We start from the raw sequence: 23,739 nt of genomic DNA on the forward strand, positions 1-23,739 counted from the left end.
TGAGAACAAATACAAATAAAGATAAAAAAAAAAGGGGGAACATGACTGAAAAAGCAGCACAAATACAATAGGTTGACAAACAGTGTTGATTAAAAAAAAAGAAAAAAAAAAGAAAATAAAAAGAAAATAACAGACATGGGTTGACAATAGAGGAGTGAGGTAGATTACAGGGAAGGTTACCTTCTTCTTAAATTGCATCATTATGGAGGCAGAGGTCACTCCCTCCAATACCTTCAATCTTACCTTAGTGACAGGCTCCAGTATGTTTCTGTGTATAACTCCATTTCTCCCACCCTACCCATCAATATTGGTGTTCCACAGGGCAGCATACTTGGCCCTCTTCTCTTTCTCATCTACATTAATAACCTTCCAAATACCTCTCAACACATCAAATCAATTTTATTTGCGGATGACACAACCTTCATCTTCTCCAGTCCTGACCCTCTTGCTCTAAATGTCACCGTGAATACTGAACTAAATAAACTCCATCTTTGGCTAACTGCTAACAAACTCACCCTTAACATTGACAAAACTTTTTATATTTTGTTTGGGTCAGATCAAATTAATCTAAATATAAACAATATCCAAATTAGTAACAAAGTAGATGGTAAATTACTTGGCGTTCACGTTGATAACAAGCTGAATTTCCATGGGGACATTCTAAATATAGCAAAAAAAGTTTCTAAAACTGTTGGCATTCTTACTAGGATCGATATTATGTACCTCGCCGTGCCCTGGTGACGCTCTATTACTCTCTTATCTATCCTTATCTCAATTATGGTATTACTGGTGTTGATGGAATTATTGGTATCGATTTCACTTTGCCTCAGATCTACAAGATTTTATTGAAGTTCTTGGTGTGCTATTGCTCTCAGACTGCTTATTGACAATCCAAGGTTATACTCAATTTCACCTTTAAAGGTAGATTATTTGGCTAACTCATCAGCTCTATCATGCATTCAGAGGCCAACATGAGAACAGAAAACAGGAGATGCGTTTTCACCTATGGGTATTAAACCAATGGATTCGCATTATCCGCTGAAGCCGTAAATGTCGAGACATTACTGTAGCTTAAAATCCAGCTGAAAAAAAAATCATCAGGAAAATGGGGGAAGGGGAACCCTATGACCAGCTGCCGGATTCCTGTCCCCCATTGAGGCCACTACAAAAATGGCTTTCAGGTAAATTCAAATAAATAATGATACATTTGACAAGCCGCCGGCATCCTGTCCCCGTCAAGGCCACTAGAGATATGGTGATTCCACTATAAATAAAATAGTTCATTGCATAGAGTGTAAGTTTTCTATGATCGAACAGATGTTAGAACAGAGTAACAAGCGACGTGTTTACGTTACTCGGCCAGGGTCAGGGGTGAACATTATAGTCTCTGCTTCAACGGTCCGGTTGTACAACGCCTGGCGCACATATCGCTTTGGGCTCACGGGATTGTTGATAGATTTTTTGACGTGTTCTGGCGTGTTCTTCCAGCGGGGTGACGGTGTCCGGCGCCGGCTTGGTCGAGAGGTGCCGGGGGTTGGCGGATCTTGGTGTGCCCTCAGTTGTGGTGGGCGGCTGGCTTTTGCTTTGCCGGGGGACACTTGGATGACTTTTGCGTTTTAGCTGAGGGCCGAGTTTTGGGTTTTGCTATCTAGTGTTCTCTGTGTGGGGCGGGGCAGGTGCTTGTCACCCTAAGGGAATCCTTGGGCAGCCCAATCATCTGCCCGTTTGCGTTTCTGTGCCACGATTCATATTAGTTTCCAGTGATCGGTGTCACTCATATCGCGATTTGGCTTGATATTTCACCGTTCCGGGCTTCGCGATTAACCCGTTACGGGTAAGCCGGGTTGCATCCGATCCCACGATCGTCGTCACCCCTAAATCAACAACAACATCATTATAGCCTCTCCTTCATGCAAGCTGCACCTACTATCAAGAAGATCATAGCCTTGTCGGGGACAGACAGCCTGTGTGTGTATATATGTTAGGCTTACATCGAGTTCCCTCTAAGGTTGAAGTACAGACCTTTCCACACGATTCAACCCCACAGCAACAGTTAACCAACTCTTGGGTTCCTATTTAGTGCTAGGTGAAGAGCGGTATTAGGTGAAAGAAAACGTGCCCACCCATTACTGTCCATTCGGCATTCGAATCTGGGATTCCCGATTGTGAGTCAAGAACGAACCCAACCATGCTACAGAGACCCTATATAATCGGTATATTTACATTATCCGGCCAGAATTAACTAACATTTTATAACGCATCTAAGCTAAATATGAAACATGAAAATTACAGATGTAATGAATAGTTACTAAAGGAATTGGTAGAGCGTTTTTATAATGTAATTGCAGGAATATTTACTTAGGGAATAAGAGTAAAATGACTTAAAATGGAGTGGGGGAGACTGAGGGCGCCATGCAGGAGCTGCAGCAGTAGGGACGACACACACCCTCCCTACGACCACGCCTTCCACTACCCTGGGGGTACCACTGACTCCACAGCGACCCACGGTACGTCAGTTGTCTTCACCCCCGCTCTTTCCCCCCTATACGTTTCTTGTCTCCACCCTCACTCTTTCCCCCCTGTACGTCAGTTGTCTCCACTCTCGCTCTTTCCCCTCATACGTCTTCTGTCTTCGTTATCACGATTAATTACACCTCAATCCGGTGCGTCTCCTGTCTCCATCCTCCCGTACCCATCTCTTGTTTTTACCATCATCATAATAGTTCAATTATAAAGCAAACATGTGTTTGTCCTGCACATTGGCAGGAATGGTAGGGTTACTTCTTTATGCCCCATCAAGGTGGGGCATAAAGAGCTGGACTTCACTGCCCCCGTATAGTCACTAATAGGTAAGCACCAACCCCAGTAAGTCTGTTTTCTTCACCACTACTTTGTATTTATCTGTGTAGTCACCAAGCTGTGTTGTGTTGGAGTGTCCGGACCCGCTTATTAACCTTGGGGATGACTGGCGTAGTTGGGTTTATACAGTACAAAGGCAACCCCCCTGTTATCTTTGCGCTCATTACATTCTCCTCTGGCCCCTCTATTTAATGCCAGTAATATCTAAGTTTAGATCATTTATTATGCACCCCATACCCATCTTGTGGGCGGTAGTGGAAAGGGTTACAGAAGCACATAATGGGCTCAGGGACTGAATACCGCAATTCATTTAGCTAAGCAAGTTACAATCTTGATGAACTAGTTACAAAATTCAGTGCACATCGTCACATCAACAATGGACTCGAGACCGACCAAAAGTACAGTTTCTGAATTAAGCAACTGACATATGTGGAGAGCTAGTGTCACAATTGATATGTTTGTCCTGCACACCGCCCCCCATCCAGTGGGCAGTGGTGGATAGGTTACAATCACTTAATTACTCCCTAGAGTTAGCAAACTGTGGATATTTGGCTAAAATTTCTGGTAGCAGATCATTTTGAATTAAATATTTACATCTCTTGAACATTTGTTATAAAATTGTCTCTGAATTCACGTATCTTGAGAAACGTCATTAAGAACAAATGGAGTAATCTATTTAACTTATCGTAATACAGAGCTAGAGATTACTCATGACATCAATAGAACCATGTAACATGACTCTGTTACCCTTGACAGGAATGGTAAGGTTACTTTTGAAGGCATCAAACATCCTAGAAGTGATGTCAACCCTTATAAACGTTAGTGTATAGTTTCTATTAACTGTTATAATATCTTACTCTTAAGGAGTATTTTGTAACGCATTACCAAAGCAAAGCAAATCTAAATTCTCTCATCAGCTTGGGAGGAGGTAGTGCATCTGGTGTTTTTCTAAGTCAAAGTATTTTACGTAATAATTTACACGAATTTCCCTGACGACTACTATCTCTATTGGCCTCGACGAGGGCAAGAAGCCGGCGGCTTATCTAAAGTTCCCCATTTTTCCTGATGATTTGGTCGCGCTGGATTTTGAAATTCAGCAAAGTTTTGACATTTACGGCTTCGGCGGGTAGGCGGCTTACGTGGGTTTATAACTCTATGGATGAAAAAGCTCTCCAGTTTTCTGTCCTGCATCGTAGCTTGTTGAGCTTGAAACCGTTGTTCCTTGTTTGTGTTACATCTGACCATTTGAAGAAGTGGTCTGGATCAATATACAACATGCATTGTTCTCCAAATAACAAAAGGAGATTACACTAGTGTGGTCACTCGTATAATAAGTTGGATATTCACTAGTCAGAAAATGATTGGCATATCTGTGTTATCTTAATATCTGACTCACTGGAATGTTTTAGTGATCATAACATGTATAAATTAAGTTGGACTACTTATTTCAATATCGCAAAAGGTCTCACACACATATTGGTTAACATAAACACGTTATAATAATATACAATGTAAAATACAGCGAGTTCATCTGCCAACATCGGCTGAGTTATTGTATTGGCAGCAAATAATAATTTATCGGGCTCAGCCTCGATGGTGAACGTTCTCGAGCCGCTCCAAGTGTAGAAAGATGACGTCATGTAGATTATAGAGCATTGCTCCTCTGCTTTGAACTTGAACTGATGTTTCTCCTTACGATCTTGCTGGCTTCTGTCAAAGCTAGGCTGCTCTTTCTATTAGTCAACGTATTGAACGTACCCTGATTTTGTCAGCGCCTTGTACTTGCTGTGTACATCCCTTGTACACAGCAAGTACAAGGGTTATCAAAGTGACATGCACTTTTGAAACTGTTGAAGTTTCCCGTGCTCCCAATGTACTACGAGTTGTAGTAACTTACTTTCTTTAACTTTGAGTTGAAATTTGTTGGCCAGAAATCCTTTGACATATCCCATTCAGATTGGTGGAGTGACCTGGTTGCAAATGATTGGTCAATTAGAAGGCTAGCTAATATAATAATATTAGCTAGCTCTTTAACATTTTGAACTGTAGACATTGACGCAAACATGATACGTCAATTTCTACAGTTCAAAATGTTAAAGAGCGTTAGGCAACGTTAACTTTATCTGAAGGAAGGTACAAGTGACCACAAAACAATTATATTACTATAGCACAATTAGCATCGTTGGCTAACAATTGACGAACCCGAGCAGGATAGAGACAGTTGGGTACGTTTCCTTTCACTTGATACACAAGTTCACCTAGAAGTTAAAACAGGTTCTCGGGAGTTAGGCAACTGTTGTAGGTTGCATTAAGTAGCTGGCCTAAGTAAGCCTAAGCACAGGCGTCCTGTTCCCAACAAAGGAAAATATATACAATTATAGAAGTGAGGAAATGATGAGTGACTCATTATGACTCAGTGTCCTCATCGTCCCTCATCTCTCGTGTCCTCATGTCCCCTCTCATCTCCTGTGTCCTCATGTCCTTCTTCCATCTGTCCACATGGGTAATCACTCAGTTAATGACCAGACCCAACTGTTTAACGCCACTATCCGGGTGATACAAACGTTAACCATAGCAGCCAAGTTCTCTGGATTTCCACTCCGCAAAAAATGCAACTGTTTAGCCTAACCAGAAACGTACGAAAAACAAAGCAACCACCTATCGAAACCGATACATAGAAAACGTTAATATTACAGTGTTTTAATTTTGTTCTAATTCGTCGCATTTTTAATGGATTGGTTTAATAAAAAAGTACTACGTATTAGGGGGACCCTAAATAGGCCGGTGTTGCAGGGTGTAGGGAAGATGGTGTTGCAGGGTGTAGGGAAGATGATGTTGCAGGGTGTAGGGAAGATGGTGTTGCAGGGTGCAGGGAAGATGGTGTTGCAGGGTGCAGGGAAGATGGTGTTGCTGGGTGTAGCTACGCCATTGCACTCAAGGCTACCCAGCTGAGGGTACCCGGACCCTTGTTACCAGTTAGGGCCGGGCTTCACCAGCACACGCGTCGCTCGTCTCTCGGTGAGGAGGCGTCGTCGTTTGGGCCCCAGGAAGGTGTTGCATGTGTTGTGAGAGGTGTACTGGGACACGTGTACTCACCACGCGAACACTGGCCACACCTGTTGCTTGGCTACACCCATCGTTCTAGGTGAGAGTGTAAATAAAGTCTACACGCATATCAGGCTTTTACAGAACTGACATGTAATATTCATCTTCTTGTTATTGCATTATTCATAATGGATATTTTTATTTGTAGCGTGTACAGCCTTTTACTATAAGCATCTGTATTCGCGTATAAATATTAAATGATATGAAGCAGATATTAAAACTTGTCGAGAGGTTGTTGTGGTGCTTACATAGCAGTGACTCTGGGGAAGAAAGGTACAACAAGCCTTGTTGAACCGAGAGTGTAATGCCTTTGTTCAACTTTCTTGACGTTTGAGTACTTTGTGGTATTTGGCCTTTACATTGTGCATGGAGGCGGCTTCTACGACTTTTTATTTTAGTGCATTCGACTTTTTTTGGTGTGTGTGTAAAGCTCTGAACTTATTCAAGTTTAGTAACACGCGACTTTTTCTCCTTCAGAGTCACTTTCTTGCCTTCATATGTCGTAGCTTCCATTTGGTTGGATATCTATCTTCCCCATCTTCATTACCTTTCACTTATTTAGATTGAATTCTTAACAGCATTTGTCTGTCTACTCCAAGAGCATGACAAGGTTTTAGTGTAATTATTTACAGTCCTTCTCGGTGTATTCATTCCTCATTAGCGCTGCGTCGTCTGCATATATTTTTCTCGTCAAGTTCACTCTTTCAGGACGGTCATCAGACATATAATAGGAACAGTAACGGTCCACGGACCGAGTCTTGAGACACTATCACGTCCCTCCAAGTCGGTATCTCACTGATTGTGACCGGCTTTCTGTCCGTTAGGTACTCCCTTATCAACTTCATTGCTTTCTTGCTTTCTCAGTTATCTCAGCTTCTCTCTTCAAGCTGAGTACAACATCGTCTATCATGTTCATATTTCTTCTCTCTCTCTCTCTTCATGTTGTACAACAGCCTTTCGTGATGAACAAATAACAAGGCCCTACCAATCTATTTTCTCTATTACGTCTACTACATATATTTTCTAACAGACACACACATCACCAGGAAGCAGCCCGTAGCAGCTGTTTAACTCCCAGGTACCTATTTACTGCTAGGTGAGCAGGGGCATCAGGGTGAAAGAAACTGCCCATTTGTTTCTGCCTCTGCCTGAGATCGAACCCGGGCCCTTTGGACTACGACCCCAGAGCGCTGTCCACCCAGCTACGAAGTGTGTGTATGTGTAACTAGCTTCACAAGATTGTCACTTGCTTAGATAAATGAGGAACAATTCAGTTCCTGAACAAATTATGTGCCTCTGTAACCCTTTCTACCACCGCCCACGGGATGGGTATGGGGTGCATAACAAATGACAAAACTGACTTTACTTCCCCATAGTCACTGATAGGCAAAATACTATTCTTGGAGAATATGTTGTGAAGAGGACATAACTTAGCTAAGAGAGAGCGAGGCAGTGATGGTGGTGGGAGGCCAGCAGGCACGTGATTGTGTCGTGGTGGCGGTGATCTGATACCCGCCCCCCACCACCACCACAAGCCCTGCAATACGTAAATCTGTATATCTATGTATTTACGTATGCAGGTTAGCTTAGCATTTTAAAAGCACCGAATCACCTTCTGTGGTTGAGTGTTCAATAAACCCTTGAACTATATGTTTAACACTTCTCTAACCCTGTCCATGGAGGACAGAAGAAAATGTATATATGCTGGTTAGCATTGTAAATGTGTGGCCACGTCTGTGGTAGAAAAAAAAATAATTATTGCACCCGATTGATTGATTGATGAAAAGTAAGCCACCCAAAAGGTAGCACGGGCATGAATAGCCCGTAAGTGGTGGCCCTTTTGAACCATTACCAGTATCAAGAGCTGATACTAGAGATCTGTGGAGGTGCGACTGCACCCTGCGTGACGTGAGATGTCTCCCGTAATATTGCACCCGCCAGCCTAGTCGTTATATAAGTATATTGCACAATGAAATCACAAGAACTTGGTGAATCTATGAGAAACTATTGAGGCCATACAGAACAAGACCAAGTAGAAGGAAGAGTAATAATTTATAATTAGTTATAATAATAATTATTGTAATTACTAATTACTCTTCCTTCTGTTTGGTCTTGAAGGAAGCCGGCCTCGGGTGAAAGAGGGCTGTGACGATCTCTTGTCTTGAACCCATAGGTGCAGGGGTCGGAAGTCCACCTCCTGGGGCTCGTGCGGCCCAAGTTTTGCTTCGGGAGGCTGGGGTCGTTCTTGCCCTTGCTGGGGCATTTCTTCTCCGGCCCCGACCACGGCGGTCTCCAGATTTGGAGTCCCTGTGCCTTCTTTTACCAATTTCGAAGTCGACTCCGGAGCTGGAGCCCCTGGTGCAGTTCGTTGCTGCCTTCAACCTCATTCTGACAGTTCCTGCGACGGCGCTGGAACCAGTCGTATTGGCGTTTGCCTTTCCATTGGAGACGTTCGGGGCCGTGGAGAGGGGGCACTAAACTGTTGAGCACAGCAGTTTAGTGAAGTTGAGAAAACTGAGGAGGACGGGCTGACTTATCAACACTAGGCGCTGTGTAGCCTAGTTTATTTACCTCACTCCTACACTTTATCATTGATTACTTTACCATGTCTCCTCCCATTTCCCCAATTCTTTGTCTTTTTTATTTATTTATTTCCAGATTACTCTTCATATTTTATATTTAAGATGAATTTTGATATATGGACAAAGAGACAATCCTCTCTTGTTCGCGGGTGTGTTTGTGTATATACTAAATTGTGCCTGCAGGATCGAGATTTTATTAACTCTTGGACTCCCCCTTTCCATCCGTCAATTGTCCAGTTTTATGACTCCCGACTTTTTTTTTTCTCTATCATATCTAGTAGACCAACTAACTACTGGCTTTACAGGCTGCAATTCACAACTGTGTAAAGCCATGGTGCCTGTTTACTGCTAGGTGAACACAGATAGTTGTCCAAGTGTGTGTGTGTGTGTGTGTGTGTGTGTGTGTGTGTGTGTGTGTGTGTGTGTGTGTGTGTGTGTGTGTGTGTGTGTGTGTGTGTGCGCGCGCGCGCGTGTGTGTACTCACCAGCTAGTTGTATTTACAGGGGGAGGATGAATCACAGCTCTTGGGTCCCGCCTCTCAACATTTAATCGACTTTTGTATAGGTTCCAGAGCCTATTGAGCTCTGTTATATCTAATTAAAAGACGTGTATCGAGTCTGCCTCCACCCACATCATTATTTGTTTACACAGGTGGGTATATGAACAGACGGCGTCTGACCCATATTAGCAGGCTGAGAGCTTTCCCTTTTCATAGCTCTTGGTAAACCTTACCCACTCCTTTCCCTGGCGCACGACCCCACCAATCGATTACCAACCAGGGACTCAATTACTGCTGGGCGAACAGTTAAGGATTGACGCCCAGACAATTATCTCTGGTCATAACTCGAACGTAGACACATGGCATCGTTCGTATGTGCGTGAGTGTGTAGCCCCGTCAGTGTAGTGTAGGGAGGCGATGTGTGAGGGTGCGTCCTGGCAGTGTTTCCAGGGTCACCATCACCGCCACAACACACAACATACCTTATCTTCTCTCGCCACCCAAGTGCGACGAATTAAATACATCTTCTTATTGAAACAAGTAAGTGCAAGGGGAAGAAGATATGTGCCATACTACAAGAGCATCTACATTGATATTTACACAGAATATTCTATTTTGACTCTCTAATACTTGTCAACCATTAATAATGCACTTTAACAATTGTATTGTTATAGTCGGCAATAGGATATCTAGTATTTTGTCAGACGGAATCGGTGGCGAGAGCCAAAATCGTCGTGGGGGTTCTATATGTGACCGTAGCACGCTGTTTTCCCTTGAGTTATGACGACCTGGACATGCCTGTGTTGGGCTAATACTCTACAGGAATCATAGTGCAAAGTTGCGTGAGCCTTCAACCTCGGACAGACATTTCAATTTATACACACACACACACACACATACACACACACACACACACACACACACACACACACACACACACACACACACACACACACACACACACACACACACACACACACATACACAGTTTCAAATGTAGATATTACAGAGCCCAGGAATCTGTACACCAGTTGATTGACAGTTGAAAGGCGGGACCAAAGAGCCAGAGCTCAACCCCCGCAAGCACAACTAGGTGAGTACACTTGAAACGGTCCAAAAATATGAAACAAGGTCCGTTCCTGAGGGAACTGGACCTCGCTACACTGGTAGACGAAAGAAGTAGTGCAAACATGACAGTGACCTACTACGGGGGCATTGACAAAGTAGATACAGACGCAATGTTCAAACTAAGGAACGTTAGAGAGGACATTAGAAATACAGATGAGTCACAAAAATGTCAGAAAGAACTTTTTTAATATCAGAGTCGTAAATAAGTGGAACGAAAGATAAGGAAATTGTTGAAACCCATTCGAGGCCTGGTTATAAAGATGTGATAAGGAAAAACAAAATGAGGGAAATGAGTCACTGCATTGAACTAATTAATGACGGTCGAAAGTTTCACGAGGACATGCTCGATCCTGCAAGCACAACTTGGTGAGTACAACTAGGTGAGTATACACACGAGTGCCGCCCATGTAATACAGGCACACAACCATTTTTGTACAGGTTACATGGGCTCCGTGTAATACAATCATACACAAAATTACATGGAGCCTTGAAATACAAATATTCGTACTCGTGCAGAATTATAACCCATTAAGAATATATATCCATTTTACTTAAACATTTAGTGAAATCAAGTGACCATTATGTTATGCTTATTCTCAACATTTAGGAAGATAGTACGAGTAGATGGTTAACGAAGCAGCGTGTGTTGACTCTTCACCTAAATAACTACTAACGAACAAAAATAAACGTTCCACTCGGGTATTGAACTGATCATAATCTATAGATATGTTTTGAACTTTGTCCCCGTAATCTACCCATCAGAGGAAGGCCGTCGTCTGGCAGCTGGTCTTTATACTATCACGTGTTGTCTACTGATAAAGTTGGATGAAGCGTACCAGATGCGCCTCCTACTAGTTTCTTGTATAAAACATCTGATGCGACTTAGAAGGTGATCTAAGATTCCTCCCCCTCAACGGGCTTTTCAATTCACCGTTCTCCACAACTAATGACACAAATGAATCAACACTTATTTAAATGATAATAAGTGTCATATACCTGTAAACTGTTTAGAAATCCTACATTTCGCTCATTTTTGACGGTGTTCAGTAATCTAAACATATTATTTATGCAAAACAACATAATTTTTCTACAAACTGCTTCAAAATTGTTTCACTTTTAAAATTAACCACTGCCTCACATGGAGTCTTCATTAGTATACAATGTTCATATTAGTAAAGTCCTTCAGTGTCCCATAGATCGATTATAAGCTTATAACTCATGTCGGTCCTCAAGTAGCCTCATAAAACACTATTCCTACATGCTACTATTGCTTATCCCGTGCATGTCATATATTATGACAATAATAATAATAATAATAATAATAATAATAATAATAATAATAATAATATTATTATTATTATTATTATTATTATTATTATTATTATTATTATTATTACAAGTTACTAACATTCAATAATAATATTCTCATACAAGTCGGCTCGCGCTGGTGATGCCCACCTAGTCCGTCTAGTCCCTCCGAGCATTCTCAACTCTCTGACTGTCATATTCTACAGCAGACTTTGCTTTGACTCGTCTTCCGGTTTAGGCTGCGCTGCGAAACATCAGATTATGACGATTCAGATCGCTAAATTGTGTGTGTGTGTGTGTTTTGCGTTACACTTCTGGCCAGGTGTTAGGCCAGAGTTCATTGATATATTGAACCAAGAGTTCAATATATCTTTCATACAGAAGCCGATATAAAGTCTCTTGAGATATGAATGGCATGCCATGCCATGTCGTGATCCGTTTTTATAATACCACAATGATCGCTTTAGGGTTTTGGGAACCCTCCCAGAACCAGCGTCTTGATCACTAAAAATTTACATATTTAAAATCTGAGGCCGTGAGCTTATCACATGAGATAATGTTCGTGAACCAGTTATTACAATTAGTTTCAAGTTTAACAAATTTTAAACTAAAAAATTATAAAAATGGTTGTATATTTATAACTGACTACAAAATTTAAAGATTTTTTCATTTTTGAGTTGAGTGAGGTGACAGTATTGAATTCTCGTGTGGATAATCATTTGGGTGATTATCGAAATGAAATATGTCATTTCATGGCACTTCTGACACTGATAAGAATTAGTGTCAGACGTGCCATCGCATCTGGTGTCAACAATACAAGCAGAGAGGACATTAGAGTGGCGAGCTAACAACCCGTCCTCTCATAATAGATCGCTTTTTTTTTACATTTGAATAACAAATGTTACAAATGCATCCTACCATGAAAAGTAACGGCTTAGAAATATCTACGTATTCTATGCATCGAACTAGATAGGTTAGATTGGTTGCACGGCTGCGTACGTTTTTGGTTAGGCTAGTAATCAGTAGACCTGGTTAGGTTAGGAGGTTGGATTATTTTACTGAATGGCAGATCAAGAGAACGAGCTGAATAGAGACGAAAGTCAATGGTGTAAGGTTACCCTCAATGGTGTGAGTCGGTCGGCCGAGCGGACAGCACTCGGGACTTGTGATCCTGTGGTCCTGGGTTCGATCCCAGGCGCCGGCGAGAAACAATGGGCAGAGTTTCTTTCACCCTATGCCCCTGTTACCTAGCAGTAAATAGGTACCTGGGTGTTAGTCAGCTGTCACAGGCTGCTTCCTGGGGGTGGAGGTCTGGTCGAGGACCGGGCCGCGGGGACACTAAAAAGCCCCGAAATCATCTCAAGATAACCTCAAGAAGATACCCTTGGTGTTTGTTGACAGGAATGGCGGAGGACGTGTCAGACGGTGGCTGGCCCGCCACGCTGGCCCGGGGTCTTCACCAGGCCTGGCAGACTAGGCTTTTCACCGATTTGGTCATTACCACTCGTGATGAGGTCATCCACGCTCACAAGGTCATCCTGGCTGCCGCTTCCCCTTATTTTAGGTCAGTAACACTATGTACCTTACGACTCCTTTATAAGTTATGTTGTATAGTTAATCTACTGTTCAGAGTTTACTTTCTCTTCACACACGTTTCCAATTCTAATATCTTGCTATGTAAGAACTTTACGTCAAGTATGCAAGGGTAAAACTCATGAAAGAACCCTATATAAATGTTATAATAATAGTCATTAATTAGATCACAATATCAATATCAAACCCTTATATTTATTATGAGTTGAAATCCGTCTCTCAGTAGCAAACCTGCATATTGTATTTCTTGTAGAGCGATGTTGTCGGTGGGTCTGGTGGAGGGGAGGACCCAGAGCCTGGTCCTGGAGGACGTGGCCGGTGCCGTCCTCAACACCGTCCTCACCTACGTCTACACCGGCCGGGCACCACTCGACCAACACAATATTACAAACGTCCTTACTCTAGCTGATTACTTTCAGATATACGATCTTAAAAAGCTTTGCTGCTATTATTTAAAGGTAAATATATATATATATATATATATATATATATATATATATATATATATATATATATATATATATATATATATATATATATATATATGTCGTACCTAGTAGCCAGAACGCACTTCTCAGCCTACTATGCAAGGCCCGATTTGCCTAATAAGCCAAGTTTTCATGAATTAATTGTTTTTCGACTACCTTACCTACCTAACCTAACTTTTTCGGCTACCTAACCTAACCTAACTTTTTCGGCTACCTAACCTAACCTAACCTATAAAGATAGGTTAGGTTAGGTTAGGTAGGGTTGGTTAGGTTCGGTCATATATCTACGTCAATTTTAACTCCAATAAAAAAAATTGACCTCATACATAATGAAATGGGTAGCTTTATCATTTCATAAGCAAAAAATTAGAGAAAATACATTAATTCATGAAAACTTGGCTTATTAGGCAAATCGGGCTTTGCATAGTAGGCTGAGAAGTGCGTTCTGGCTATTAGGTACGACATATATATATATATATATATATATATATATATATATATATATATATATATATATATATATATATATATATATATATTATACACCTAGTTGTGCTTGCGGGGGTTGAGCTCTGCTCTTTCGGCCCGCCTCTCAACTTTTTTTCCACACACAAAGCAGATCGTAACAGCTGTCTAACTACCAGGTACCTATTTACTGCTAGGTAACAGAGACATCAGGGTGAAAGAAACTGTCCATTTGTTTTCCGCCATTGCCGGGGATCGAACCCGGACCTTAGTATTACGAGTCCCAAGCGCTGTCCACTTAGCCACGGGCCCCCAGATGTGTGCGTGTGTGTGAGTAATACATTCTATCTAAAATTATGTATATTAGTGACGTTTTATTAGGCTTTGGATAGGTAAGGTTATTGCAGTCTTTATACGTTTCACTCTACGATTATTACAAAAACGTTTACTTTTTGCGCAATGAGTATATGTACTGCCAGTTTTGGAGGATGAGAAATGTAGCAAGTGTATATCAAGTGTGGACTTTAGTGACCTTAGATAAGCGTCACAGTATCAGAGACAGGCGTTCATCTTTTTGATGACTACTTTGCAGGAGACGGGAGTCCAATTCAATCACGTTCCTCCTACTGAGGAAAGGAAAACGGCGAGGGTGAGAGATTTGTTAGCATAATTATTTTTCTATGGTACGATTAGGAGAGGATATGGTGGATACCTTCCCCGATCACCCTAGTGTGAGCAAATCACATTCAGCTATTATCATTATTTAAGATAAAATGTGCCACAGAGTTGTCAAATTATGATTCACAGGCTGATTACCTTAACTTTCTTTGTGTGCCAAGAACCACTTAGTGATGGAGACCTGCTTGAGTGTTTATGAGGTCGCCAGCCTGCACCGGTGCCACGACCTGGCTACTGATGCCCTAGCTCTGGGCTGCTCCCAGTGCTCTCAGGTCCTCGGCCACCCAGCCTTCCTCTCTCTCCTGCCAGAGACGCTCCTAACACTCCTCAAGCAACCCTACCTCAATATTGAGTCGGAGGAGGAGCTCCTTAACGTGTGTAGACTATTTTCCACCTTTTGTAGGTCTCTTGTTTGTTATCATTCAGTCACTTGTTTGAATTACAAATTTGTTCACAAAAATGTGTTTTATATTTAATACAAGGGCCACTGGTTTAGATTGATTTATCTGAGAATTCAATTTCACAAAATATATATCAGTCATGGACAAGAACTTGAAACTCAATATTTTATTTTGTATTGGAATAAATTTCACGTGTTACGGTTATGAAGCTATTCTACTTTTATTAGTAACTGGCAACAAAATACAGTTTATAAATGTCCGTGTGTTCATCTTCGTCAGGCAGTGGTCCGCTGGGCGGCTGAAGACCCAGACGAGAGACAAAAATGGCTCGTAACTCTCCTCCAGAATATTGATTTGGGGCACCTTAACGCACAGACAAGAATAAAATGGATAGCTACGCTAGAAGAAAAGCAACTGTTATCCGAAGATTTACGACACATTGTGGCCTCAGAGATTACCTCAAGTAGAACTGAGAATTGTTCTGTCGATCAAGACGAATCATCAAAGAAAACGCGGCATAATTCTCAGGAGGAGGTGAGCTCTGTAGTAATTAGTTGTAACATTCTGTTGATCAGAATTATGAAAACTGAAAAAAACTATTACAGTTAGCCTGAAGCACTAACAGCAGTGCTTCCCTCTGAAAAAAAATAGTGTAGATTTCAGCCCATCCTCTTGTTATGGTAGTACTTATAGTAACGATGAGGGAAGGGAACTATGAGAGGAAAGCGTATATATACGTATCATAGTATATATACCGACGTTCAACGAAATTAGAAAGTAGAAATCTGAACTATTGAGTTGGACAAACCGGAAAACTATTTTTTACTGGTGTTTCTTTGACAAACTTAACTAACCTAACCTCACTCGGCCTAATACACGATATCTGAGGCCCAATATATAGTACATATGCGTGCTATACTAGGCCTAGGAATATTTTAACTTTGTGTTTTAGCTTCATAAAATTATACACCAGATTATACACCAGATTATACACACAAATATACAATCACTTGCCCTCACCTCAAAACAACATATAAACAAAAAAGTAGGACAGATTTATTACTTGGCTTGTCTTAGAACTGAGAAGATTGAACTGCAAGGATAGACTGAGACAACTTAACGAAATATCACTTGAAGAACTGAGAACCAGACATGATCCAGATATACAAAGTATTTTGAGGGTATTAATATAGCGAAGAGAAAGAGAGAGGAATATTTTGGCCGAGCAGTACAAGAGAACAGCAGACGAACCAAACGGATGTCATAAGGGTAGTTGTTAATACAGGATCAGTAAATGCCATAAATTTGGAGGGTAAATAATAGTTACATCCAATTTTCAATTTTAAAGGAACGAAGGGCTAGATTCAGGACCTAATTCATCAAACAGTTACATAAGTACTTACGAACCTGAACATCTTTTCTGAATGTTTGATGATTTTATTTACATATACTAAACAGTTTATGAGCTCCGAAGCACCAGGAGGCTGTTTATAGTAATAATATTTGACTGGGAAGTTTCGATGCTCGTAAACTGTTTAATAAATTTAAACAAAGCCGCCAAGATTGCGAAAAGATGTACAGGTTCGCAAGTAGATGCTTAAATGCTTGTTGAATCCTGGCCAAGGAGCCAGGAAAAGTTCAGTCCCGCAAACTCTGTTAGGTGATAACATAGTCACACACAGCCACTCACAACTAGATGAGTACACACACACAGTCACTCACTACTAGGTGAGTACACACACACACACACACACACACACACACACACACACACACACACACACGCACATGCAACTAAGCACCGATATCCACAACTTCAAGAACAGATATGACAAGGAACTTGCACGTCTAGACACTAGACAGGTAAAAAATGCACCACATAAGAGAGAGAGAGAGACAGAGATTTAAGAAAAGCTATAAACCAATTACAATAATTCTAATAATGTTTAAAATAAACATAACATTCTTCAAGCTTGAGGGGGTTATTTTCAGGTCCTTGTGCAGTTTAAAATACTTATAACTTCTGATCTTTAGTAGATGCAAATAATCTGTATAATAAAAAAGACAAGTTTCAGCCAGGTGGTGCACCTTGTCAATTTACACGTAGCATTTGACAATTTCTGGACCATATTTTCCCAAACAGATGGATTGGAAAAGGTGAGTCGGTCAGCATTCACTGGACTGGTACCTGGCGCTGGACTTTTTTGTATGAGAACATGTTAAAACTGTACTTCACTTATCAAAACCTCGCTCCTTAGACGATCTTTATACTAGAATACCTTGTGTGATTAATGCCATAACTGTGACCCAAATCCGCAACGTACTTGTGGAACTTGTGTCCGCAATGATGGCGGACATGTTAAAGACTTTAACAATCCAGAGATTATATATACTAAATCTTTTATATATTCCTTTATTGAAAAAATTATAATGCCTTTAATCCCCTACAGAAAAGAAGTTATTCAAATTGTAAGCTGCAAATGGACTTTACCATGACCTTTATACCAATAAGTAATTTATCAGCTATGTATGATATCTCCTGCATTTACAAAATACCTAATATCTCTGTGTGTGTGTGAAGGTGTTGCTTGTGATGGGCGGCGAGTCAAATGGTCGCCTGCTTGGCAATGTGGAATGTTTTGCCCTTGGTTACTCGTCTTGGCGGTGCAGTATACCTGACACCTCCCTCCAGCCTGGTGACCGCAGGAGCACCCGGCTGCAGGTCCTCCCCGCCATGAAGCAGCCTAGGGCATACTGCGCTGTGGCCACTCGCCACAACCTCGTCCATGTCCTCGGTATATACACACAAAGTATCAACAAACCTTATACATGGAATATCGCAGTAATATAACAACAACATACAGGGGGTAATATTTGTTTAATAATTATTGATCCTTTGACCGCAGGAGGTCAGACGAGTAATACATTCCTAGCCTCTTGTGAGTGCTACAGGGTATCATCGAACACCTGGCATAGATTTCCTGACTTGCCAGCACCTGTCCACGGAGCAGCAGCTACTTTCCTTGACGGAGTTCTCTACTTCGCCGGCGGCAGGTCGCAAAAGAGATACCAACATGAGCTCTTGGTAAGCCTACTCTTATCACTCATATATGTAACAATGCAAATATCACGCTGCCACTTTTTCACCCAGTGGTTGGGAACCTGGTTGTAAACCGATTAGCATGTCGTGTTTCAGGGAAAACTAGTAGGGCAAGCTTCGCATGAGCTGGGGGAAGGAAAAGGCCTGCTAATTGAAGGTAGAAGGTGTCTACTCCTGTAACTACCTATGATGATGATAGTAATAATAATTTGTGATTTAAATGGTTTAAGTAACATTTCGAAAATAGGCAATGCTTTCAGATTAGTTTATCAGTTGAGCTTATTTTTAAATCATTGTTAAAAACAGATTTGATTTACAAGAAAATAAATTTGCATCGAGTTTTAACGAAATATGGTTTGATATCTTAAATATATTATATATAAGATATCATGGCATAATTAAATTACATACGCCAAACTAATAATAATTGGAGCTTACAACAATAATTCAAATTAATTTAATATGTTTTCATTAAGTTTTGATGATAAAGAACATTTCTTTTTCAGGTTTATGATGAATCTAGCGAGAGCTGGGTGGGCAGAGGGTCCCTGAGCGAGGGCCGAGGCCACTTTGGTCTGGTGGCCCTCCATGGGTCACTGTTCGCTGTTGGCGGTGTGGCCGCTGCCGGGGGCACCAGTCGAGTCCTACGCTCCTGTGAAAAGTTTGATCCAGGATCCGATACCTGGGTCCCGATTGGTGAGGCTCATTGGAATGATGTCTTTGTCACCACCTGTCATGACACCGGTAGTATTGACACCACCTGTCATGACACCGGTAGTATTCACACCATCTGTCACCACACCAGTTCTGTATTCACACCATCGCTATTTACACAGGAATACGAGTGAGGCAGGAGGGGTGAGGGATATTAGTGAGGTAGGAGGGATATGATTGAGGTTGGAGGGGTGAGAGATACGAGTGAGGTGGAACTTGATTGAGTACGTAATGTTGATGGCTGTTTTTCCCGTGGCCCAGCTCCACTAGGACAGGCGCGGTCATACCTGGGTGTAGCGGTGGTGCAGGACCAGATATACGCCATTGGTGGCTACGATGGCTCGCGATGGCTCTGTTCTGTCGAGAAATACGACCCTCTGAGTGACCAGTGGACCTCAGGTTAGTCAGTAGTCGCAGTAGAACAAAATATTCTAAGTTGAAGCATGAACATTTAATTTGTTACTTACGTTACGGGCATTACACAGAAATTCAGTTATTTTGTTGACATTTAATGCTGTTCATTTAATAAAACATGACAGTTTTAATCTGTTCCACAGTCGCCTAATCGATATTATTTAAGTTGCTAAAACAAAGCTTAACTGATTTTTGTCTTAATATGGATTTGTTTCTATTGAAAAAAGGTAGTCATGTAAAGTAAATATTACAATTCTTTCACTGCTCTTCTTTTCTGGGACCTCAAACTTTGTATATAATTTTTTTCTTTTGGAAGGGATATTCCTGCGCAGGCCCAAAGCCTCTGGATGGCCCACTAACGTATATAATTAATCTTTATTAATAGCCCTGAAGATCAGCCATATATATTACATATATCAATTTAATATTCTCACAAACTCTCATTTAATATTTTTTTAATTAAATAAAATTATTAACATTTTAATAATTTACAGTGTCATCTATGATCAGCGCTCGAAGCAGCTTTGGTGTGACCGTCAGTCATGGAAGGATCTTCTGTCTCGGTGGATTTAGTGGAGAGTCGAACCTCAATACAGTTGAGAAGTACAACCCACGAACTAACATGTGGCACTGTGTTCAATCTATGCAGCTTCGTCGCTTTGGGTTGGTTGCAGCCACTGTTAGTGTTCCTGCCTCGCCACCAGTGTAGTGGCTCACTCCATGTTCAATATCTACCAGGGTGTCCACCAGTTTAGCAGCTCACTCCATGTCCAGGTGAAGTTCTTCCAGGTGGCAAACTGATGAGTGATGCCATTTTTTGCTTTTCATGCTACTTAAAAGAGGAAAGAGGGAAAAAACAAAAAATCAATTTGCTCTCTTAAGAACTTCACCTGCTTGTGCAAGCCCGTGAGCTCATGCCTGTAGGGATGTTACCTTCCTGGAAGGATGAACCATGTAGTTATTATAAACGAGACAACGAAAAAGTCCAACACGATACCACAGAAAATGAGGCATAAGTATCTTGAGTAAATGTATAAAGAAACCAGAAATGAATTAGATCAAATCTACACTGATGGTTCATTTAATCCTACTAATGGCAGGGCTGGGGCAGTATACACTGTAATTAGGAATAATGTCTCAAAACAGAAATGAAGAAAAGGCACGTATTGAGAACCATGTCTCTTAAGTGCAAGCAGAGTTGTTATGGCATTAAGATTCCTTGAAAAAAACACTAAAGGTGCAGTGACCTGCACCGATTCAAAAGCAGCACTACAAAACATTTGTAAAAAAACAGGCAGAAAACCAAGCTATGGTTGCTGAAATCAAGAGAGCTCTGAGAGTGCTAATCAATCGGTGAAGAGTGGTCAAATTCCTGTAGATCCCCTTCCACGTTGGGTCTGTTGGAATGAACGAGCAGATGTGCTGGCGGCTGAGGACGCTGAAGGAGTCCATATTGAATACATCTTACTCAAGACTCTTCTACAAATTAGAAGTATTATCAGGTAACATCACCGTGATAAAGTAATTGAGTAAAGGGAGGATTGAAGAAAAAACCCGAATCTGTACACTGGTATTACAGGTGGCGAATGAGGATGTTATATAGGTACTGGTATAAAACTATCACCAATCAGAATCACCTCAAAATACCACATACATTGTGGGAAAAGCTTCCATTGTAACACCAACTGGAACAAAAGCCTTCCTTGGGAAGAATGCTGGGTCTAGTCCCCAGGAAAGAAACTCCCAATGTTTAATGTGTAGTGAATGTTTGCGCCCTCCAAGCCCACTGGATAAAAATACTTGTGTTCAACAATTATTTTATTAACGACCTCACTTCCACAATCATAAACGTTTTTGCTCGTTTAGTTACGTTAGTGAAGGTCGTGTGTGATGTCGGTGGCTACAGTGAAGGTAGTGTGTGATGTCAGGTTACAGTGAAGGTAGTGCGCAAAGAAGAATGTTATTGTGATTGCCGTGTGAACGATTCCAGTAATAAATATAGTTTGTAGTAAAGATATGAAATTTCCAGCGATGAAGGGCCTGTGTATAGTGTATATGGTTACAGTGATTAAGATCGCATATAGCGTTTCAATTTCTACTACCAAAGTAGACATTTCACCGGGTGTTACCAAAGACACGTTCAAGTATCTTCAAACAAGTCTTCACTGTACCTCTGAGACGTTCCGATGTAGTGCCAAATTTATGCTGCACAATTAGGTGTAAATATCCACATTGGTTGCTCGTTAAACGTGTCTGTTCTCACAGCCCCTATCGTGTCCAAGTACCGGGCAGCTGCCGTGTCCAAGTACCGGGCAGCTGCCGTGTCCAAGTACCGGGCAGCTGCCGTGTCCAAGTACCGGGCAGCTGCCGTGTCCAAGTACCGGGCAGCTGCCGTGTCCAAGTACGGGACAGCTGCCGTGTCCAAGTACCGGGCAGCTGCCGTGTCCAAGTACCGGGCAGCTGCCGTGTCCAAGTACCGGGCAGCTGCCGTGTCCAAGTACCGGGCAGCTGCCGTGTCCAAGTACCGGGCAGCTGCCGTGTCCAAGTACCGGGCAGCTGCCGTGTCCAAGTACGGGACAGCTGCCGTGTCCAAGTACCGGGCAGCTGCCGTGTCCAAGTACCGGGCAGCTGCCGTGTCCAAGTACCGGGCAGCTGCCGTGTCCAAGTACCGGGCAGCTGCCGTGTCCAAGTACCGGGCAGCTGCCGTGTCCAAGTACCGGGCAGCTGCCGTGTCCAAGTACCGGGCAGCTGCCGTGTCCAAGTACCGGGCAGCTGCCGTGTCCAAGTACCGGGCAGCTGCCGTGTCCAAGTACCGGGCAGCTGCCATGGCTCCTGTGTGTTGGCCAAAGCGCTGCCAGACTAACCAACTAAACTGGAGAAAAAAGCCACAATGAAGACTCTGGGAAGTAGTAGTGGGGGTCATTAGTATTTTTTATTAATTCAACATTTACAAATAGTTAAAAATTGTGTAGTATTATTAAATATATTAATGATATAACATCACAATCTCTGATAACTTAAGATACTTAAATAACCTATGTAAGGACCAGTATGAAATTGTGACACTAATGATGTGTTCTAGTCTTGTAATTAACGGTAACACATTAACAATAGCTATTTAGTGACTTCTAGATGAGTACAAATGCATGGTAATGGTGTGATAAATATCAAGTAATTTTAATTATTAAAAGGCCGAGAAGAAAAATATTTGCTTCAATTTAGGATATAAATTACAAAAGTCTTGAATTTGGCTATTTTACACTAATCTCTTACAGGATGATTATAAACAAAATCTAGGCGGCGGCACCAGTGATGAGGCACAATGGGGGCTGGCTGAGGCGAGAACCGAGCCTGGCCTGGCGTCACCCAGCATGACGGCAGGCAGGCGTCGCCCTCACACCTGCTCCCAGGGGCTGCCTCGTGTCCTTGCTCACTCCTTATGATGCTGGTTTTGACATGAGAATGAAATGTGGTCAATAATGCGTACTTTAAAGTGTTTTTAAGTTGATTTAATGTACAGGTAGAGCAATGAGATGAAAGATGCATAAATGATGGTAGTGTGTGCTGTTGAATGTGGCCAGTGGTAATGTCTATGACGGCAGCATTTGGGACATGTTTCAGGGCTAGGTATGAAGGGTACCGAGCCTTGCAAAGTTCAAGAGAAAGAACCTGAGCAAGCTCGCACCTGTTTATATACAGGAGCCCTGTTGGGAGGGACCAGGGTCCACCACCCTATAAGTTGTTGTTGGTGATGAGACGGTACCGGTGGAACTGGTGCAGGCTGATGCCGGAATATGCAGGGTCGTTCATGGGCGTCGAACGTCGGGGGGTCTTGCGACCCTTATGCGATGGGGTCGGCAGGGACGTGAAGTGGTTGTGGCAAGGGGGCCATGCCCAAGTCGACATGTATACGGGAATTGGTCTTTGTGGTGCTGAAAGAGGAGGTCGTGGCATGGAAAAATGACCAACCGTGTCGTGACTTAAGGGTCTGTTCCTTCGACGAGCATAGGCTAGAGCCTTGACCTGTCGAGGTGTGGGGAGTACTCGGCCATTGGTGGCTAGCATGGCACGGGGTGGTGAAGGAGAAGATGGTGAGGAGCTAGGTAGGAAGCCATTACTAGATGGGGCATTAGTGGGAGGGGCGACGCTCGGCGGGGACCCTGGCCCCCTTCACAACTGTGCTTGCGAACCTCTCCAGGACATCTGGCTAAAACTGACTGCACCATAGGTACCGTAGCCGATACTGCCATAGTAGTCACTCTGAGCCCCACCAGGTCCACCGGGAGAGTACCCACCCTGCAAAAATCATATCACTTTATATCCTTTCATGTAGGTTACAACAAATATTAAGAAAGCTTTATAAAATTTCTGACACCAAGTAAAAAACGATTATATATTTTATATA

At 42.1% G+C, this 23,739-nt stretch overlaps 3 protein-coding genes across 8 annotated transcripts in view; 2 read left to right on the forward strand and 1 right to left on the reverse strand.

The window, feature by feature from the left end:
• The first annotated feature begins 1,534 nt into the window (after window positions 1–1,534).
• LOC138372730 (kelch-like protein 20) lies at window positions 1,535–21,147 on the forward strand. Of its 5 annotated transcripts, none has more exons than XM_069338319.1 (10): window positions 1,535–2,507; window positions 12,883–13,045; window positions 13,328–13,532; window positions 14,867–15,079; window positions 15,386–15,640; window positions 17,688–17,901; window positions 18,013–18,191; window positions 18,713–18,902; window positions 19,182–19,319; window positions 19,829–21,147. In XM_069338319.1, the coding sequence occupies exons 1-10, from the start codon at window positions 2,387–2,389 to the stop codon at window positions 20,041–20,043; spliced, it is 1,893 nt and encodes a 630-aa protein (XP_069194420.1). In that variant the 5' UTR covers window positions 1,535–2,386; the 3' UTR covers window positions 20,044–21,147. The 5 variants fall into 5 exon arrangements, with proteins under 5 accessions (XP_069194420.1, XP_069194421.1, XP_069194424.1 ...); XM_069338320.1 differs by lacking the exon at window positions 1,535–2,507 and adding an exon at window positions 5,865–6,004 and having other exon boundaries at window positions 19,829–20,401; XM_069338323.1 differs by lacking the exon at window positions 1,535–2,507 and adding an exon at window positions 5,874–6,004 and having other exon boundaries at window positions 12,860–13,045.
• Window positions 20,467–22,777, forward strand: LOC138372476 (cuticle protein 16.5-like). Its single transcript, XM_069337941.1, has 3 exons — window positions 20,467–20,497; window positions 21,600–22,168; window positions 22,610–22,777. The coding sequence occupies exons 1-3, from the start codon at window positions 20,467–20,469 to the stop codon at window positions 22,775–22,777; spliced, it is 768 nt and encodes a 255-aa protein (XP_069194042.1).
• The window catches only part of LOC138372731 (filamin-C-like), a 62,404-nt gene continuing 60,918 nt past the window's right edge, over window positions 22,254–23,739 (reverse strand). For both annotated transcript variants that reach the window (XM_069338325.1, XM_069338326.1), the window contains one exon: window positions 22,254–23,630. In XM_069338325.1, coding sequence (XP_069194426.1) covers window positions 23,505–23,630 — 126 coding nt within the window. In that variant the 3' untranslated portion in view covers window positions 22,254–23,504. The remainder of the gene's footprint in view (window positions 23,631–23,739) is intronic.

The sequence above is a fragment of the Procambarus clarkii genome, chromosome 39 (assembly GCF_040958095.1).
Source record: "Procambarus clarkii isolate CNS0578487 chromosome 39, FALCON_Pclarkii_2.0, whole genome shotgun sequence".
In the NCBI taxonomy this organism is placed as follows: Eukaryota; Metazoa; Arthropoda; class Malacostraca; order Decapoda; family Cambaridae; genus Procambarus; species Procambarus clarkii.

Bases quoted from the DNA above. Each gene is read 5' to 3' on its own strand.
- LOC138372730 (XM_069338319.1), top strand. From the start codon at position 2,387: ATGGAGTGGGGGAGACTGAGGGCGCCATGCAGGAGCTGCAGCAGTAGG. The intron at 2,508-12,882 runs GTACGTCAGTTG...GTTTGTTGACAG, and splicing joins TGACTCCACAGCGACCCACG to GAATGGCGGAGGACGTGTCA. The intron at 13,533-14,866 runs GTAAATATATAT...TTGTGTGCCAAG, and splicing joins TTTGCTGCTATTATTTAAAG to AACCACTTAGTGATGGAGAC.
- LOC138372476 (XM_069337941.1), top strand. From the start codon at position 20,467: ATGTCTCAAAACAGAAATGAAGAAAAGGCAC. The intron at 20,498-21,599 runs GTATTGAGAACC...CTGTTCTCACAG, and splicing joins CAGAAATGAAGAAAAGGCAC to CCCCTATCGTGTCCAAGTAC. The intron at 22,169-22,609 runs GTGTGTTGGCCA...AATCTCTTACAG, and splicing joins GGGCAGCTGCCATGGCTCCT to GATGATTATAAACAAAATCT.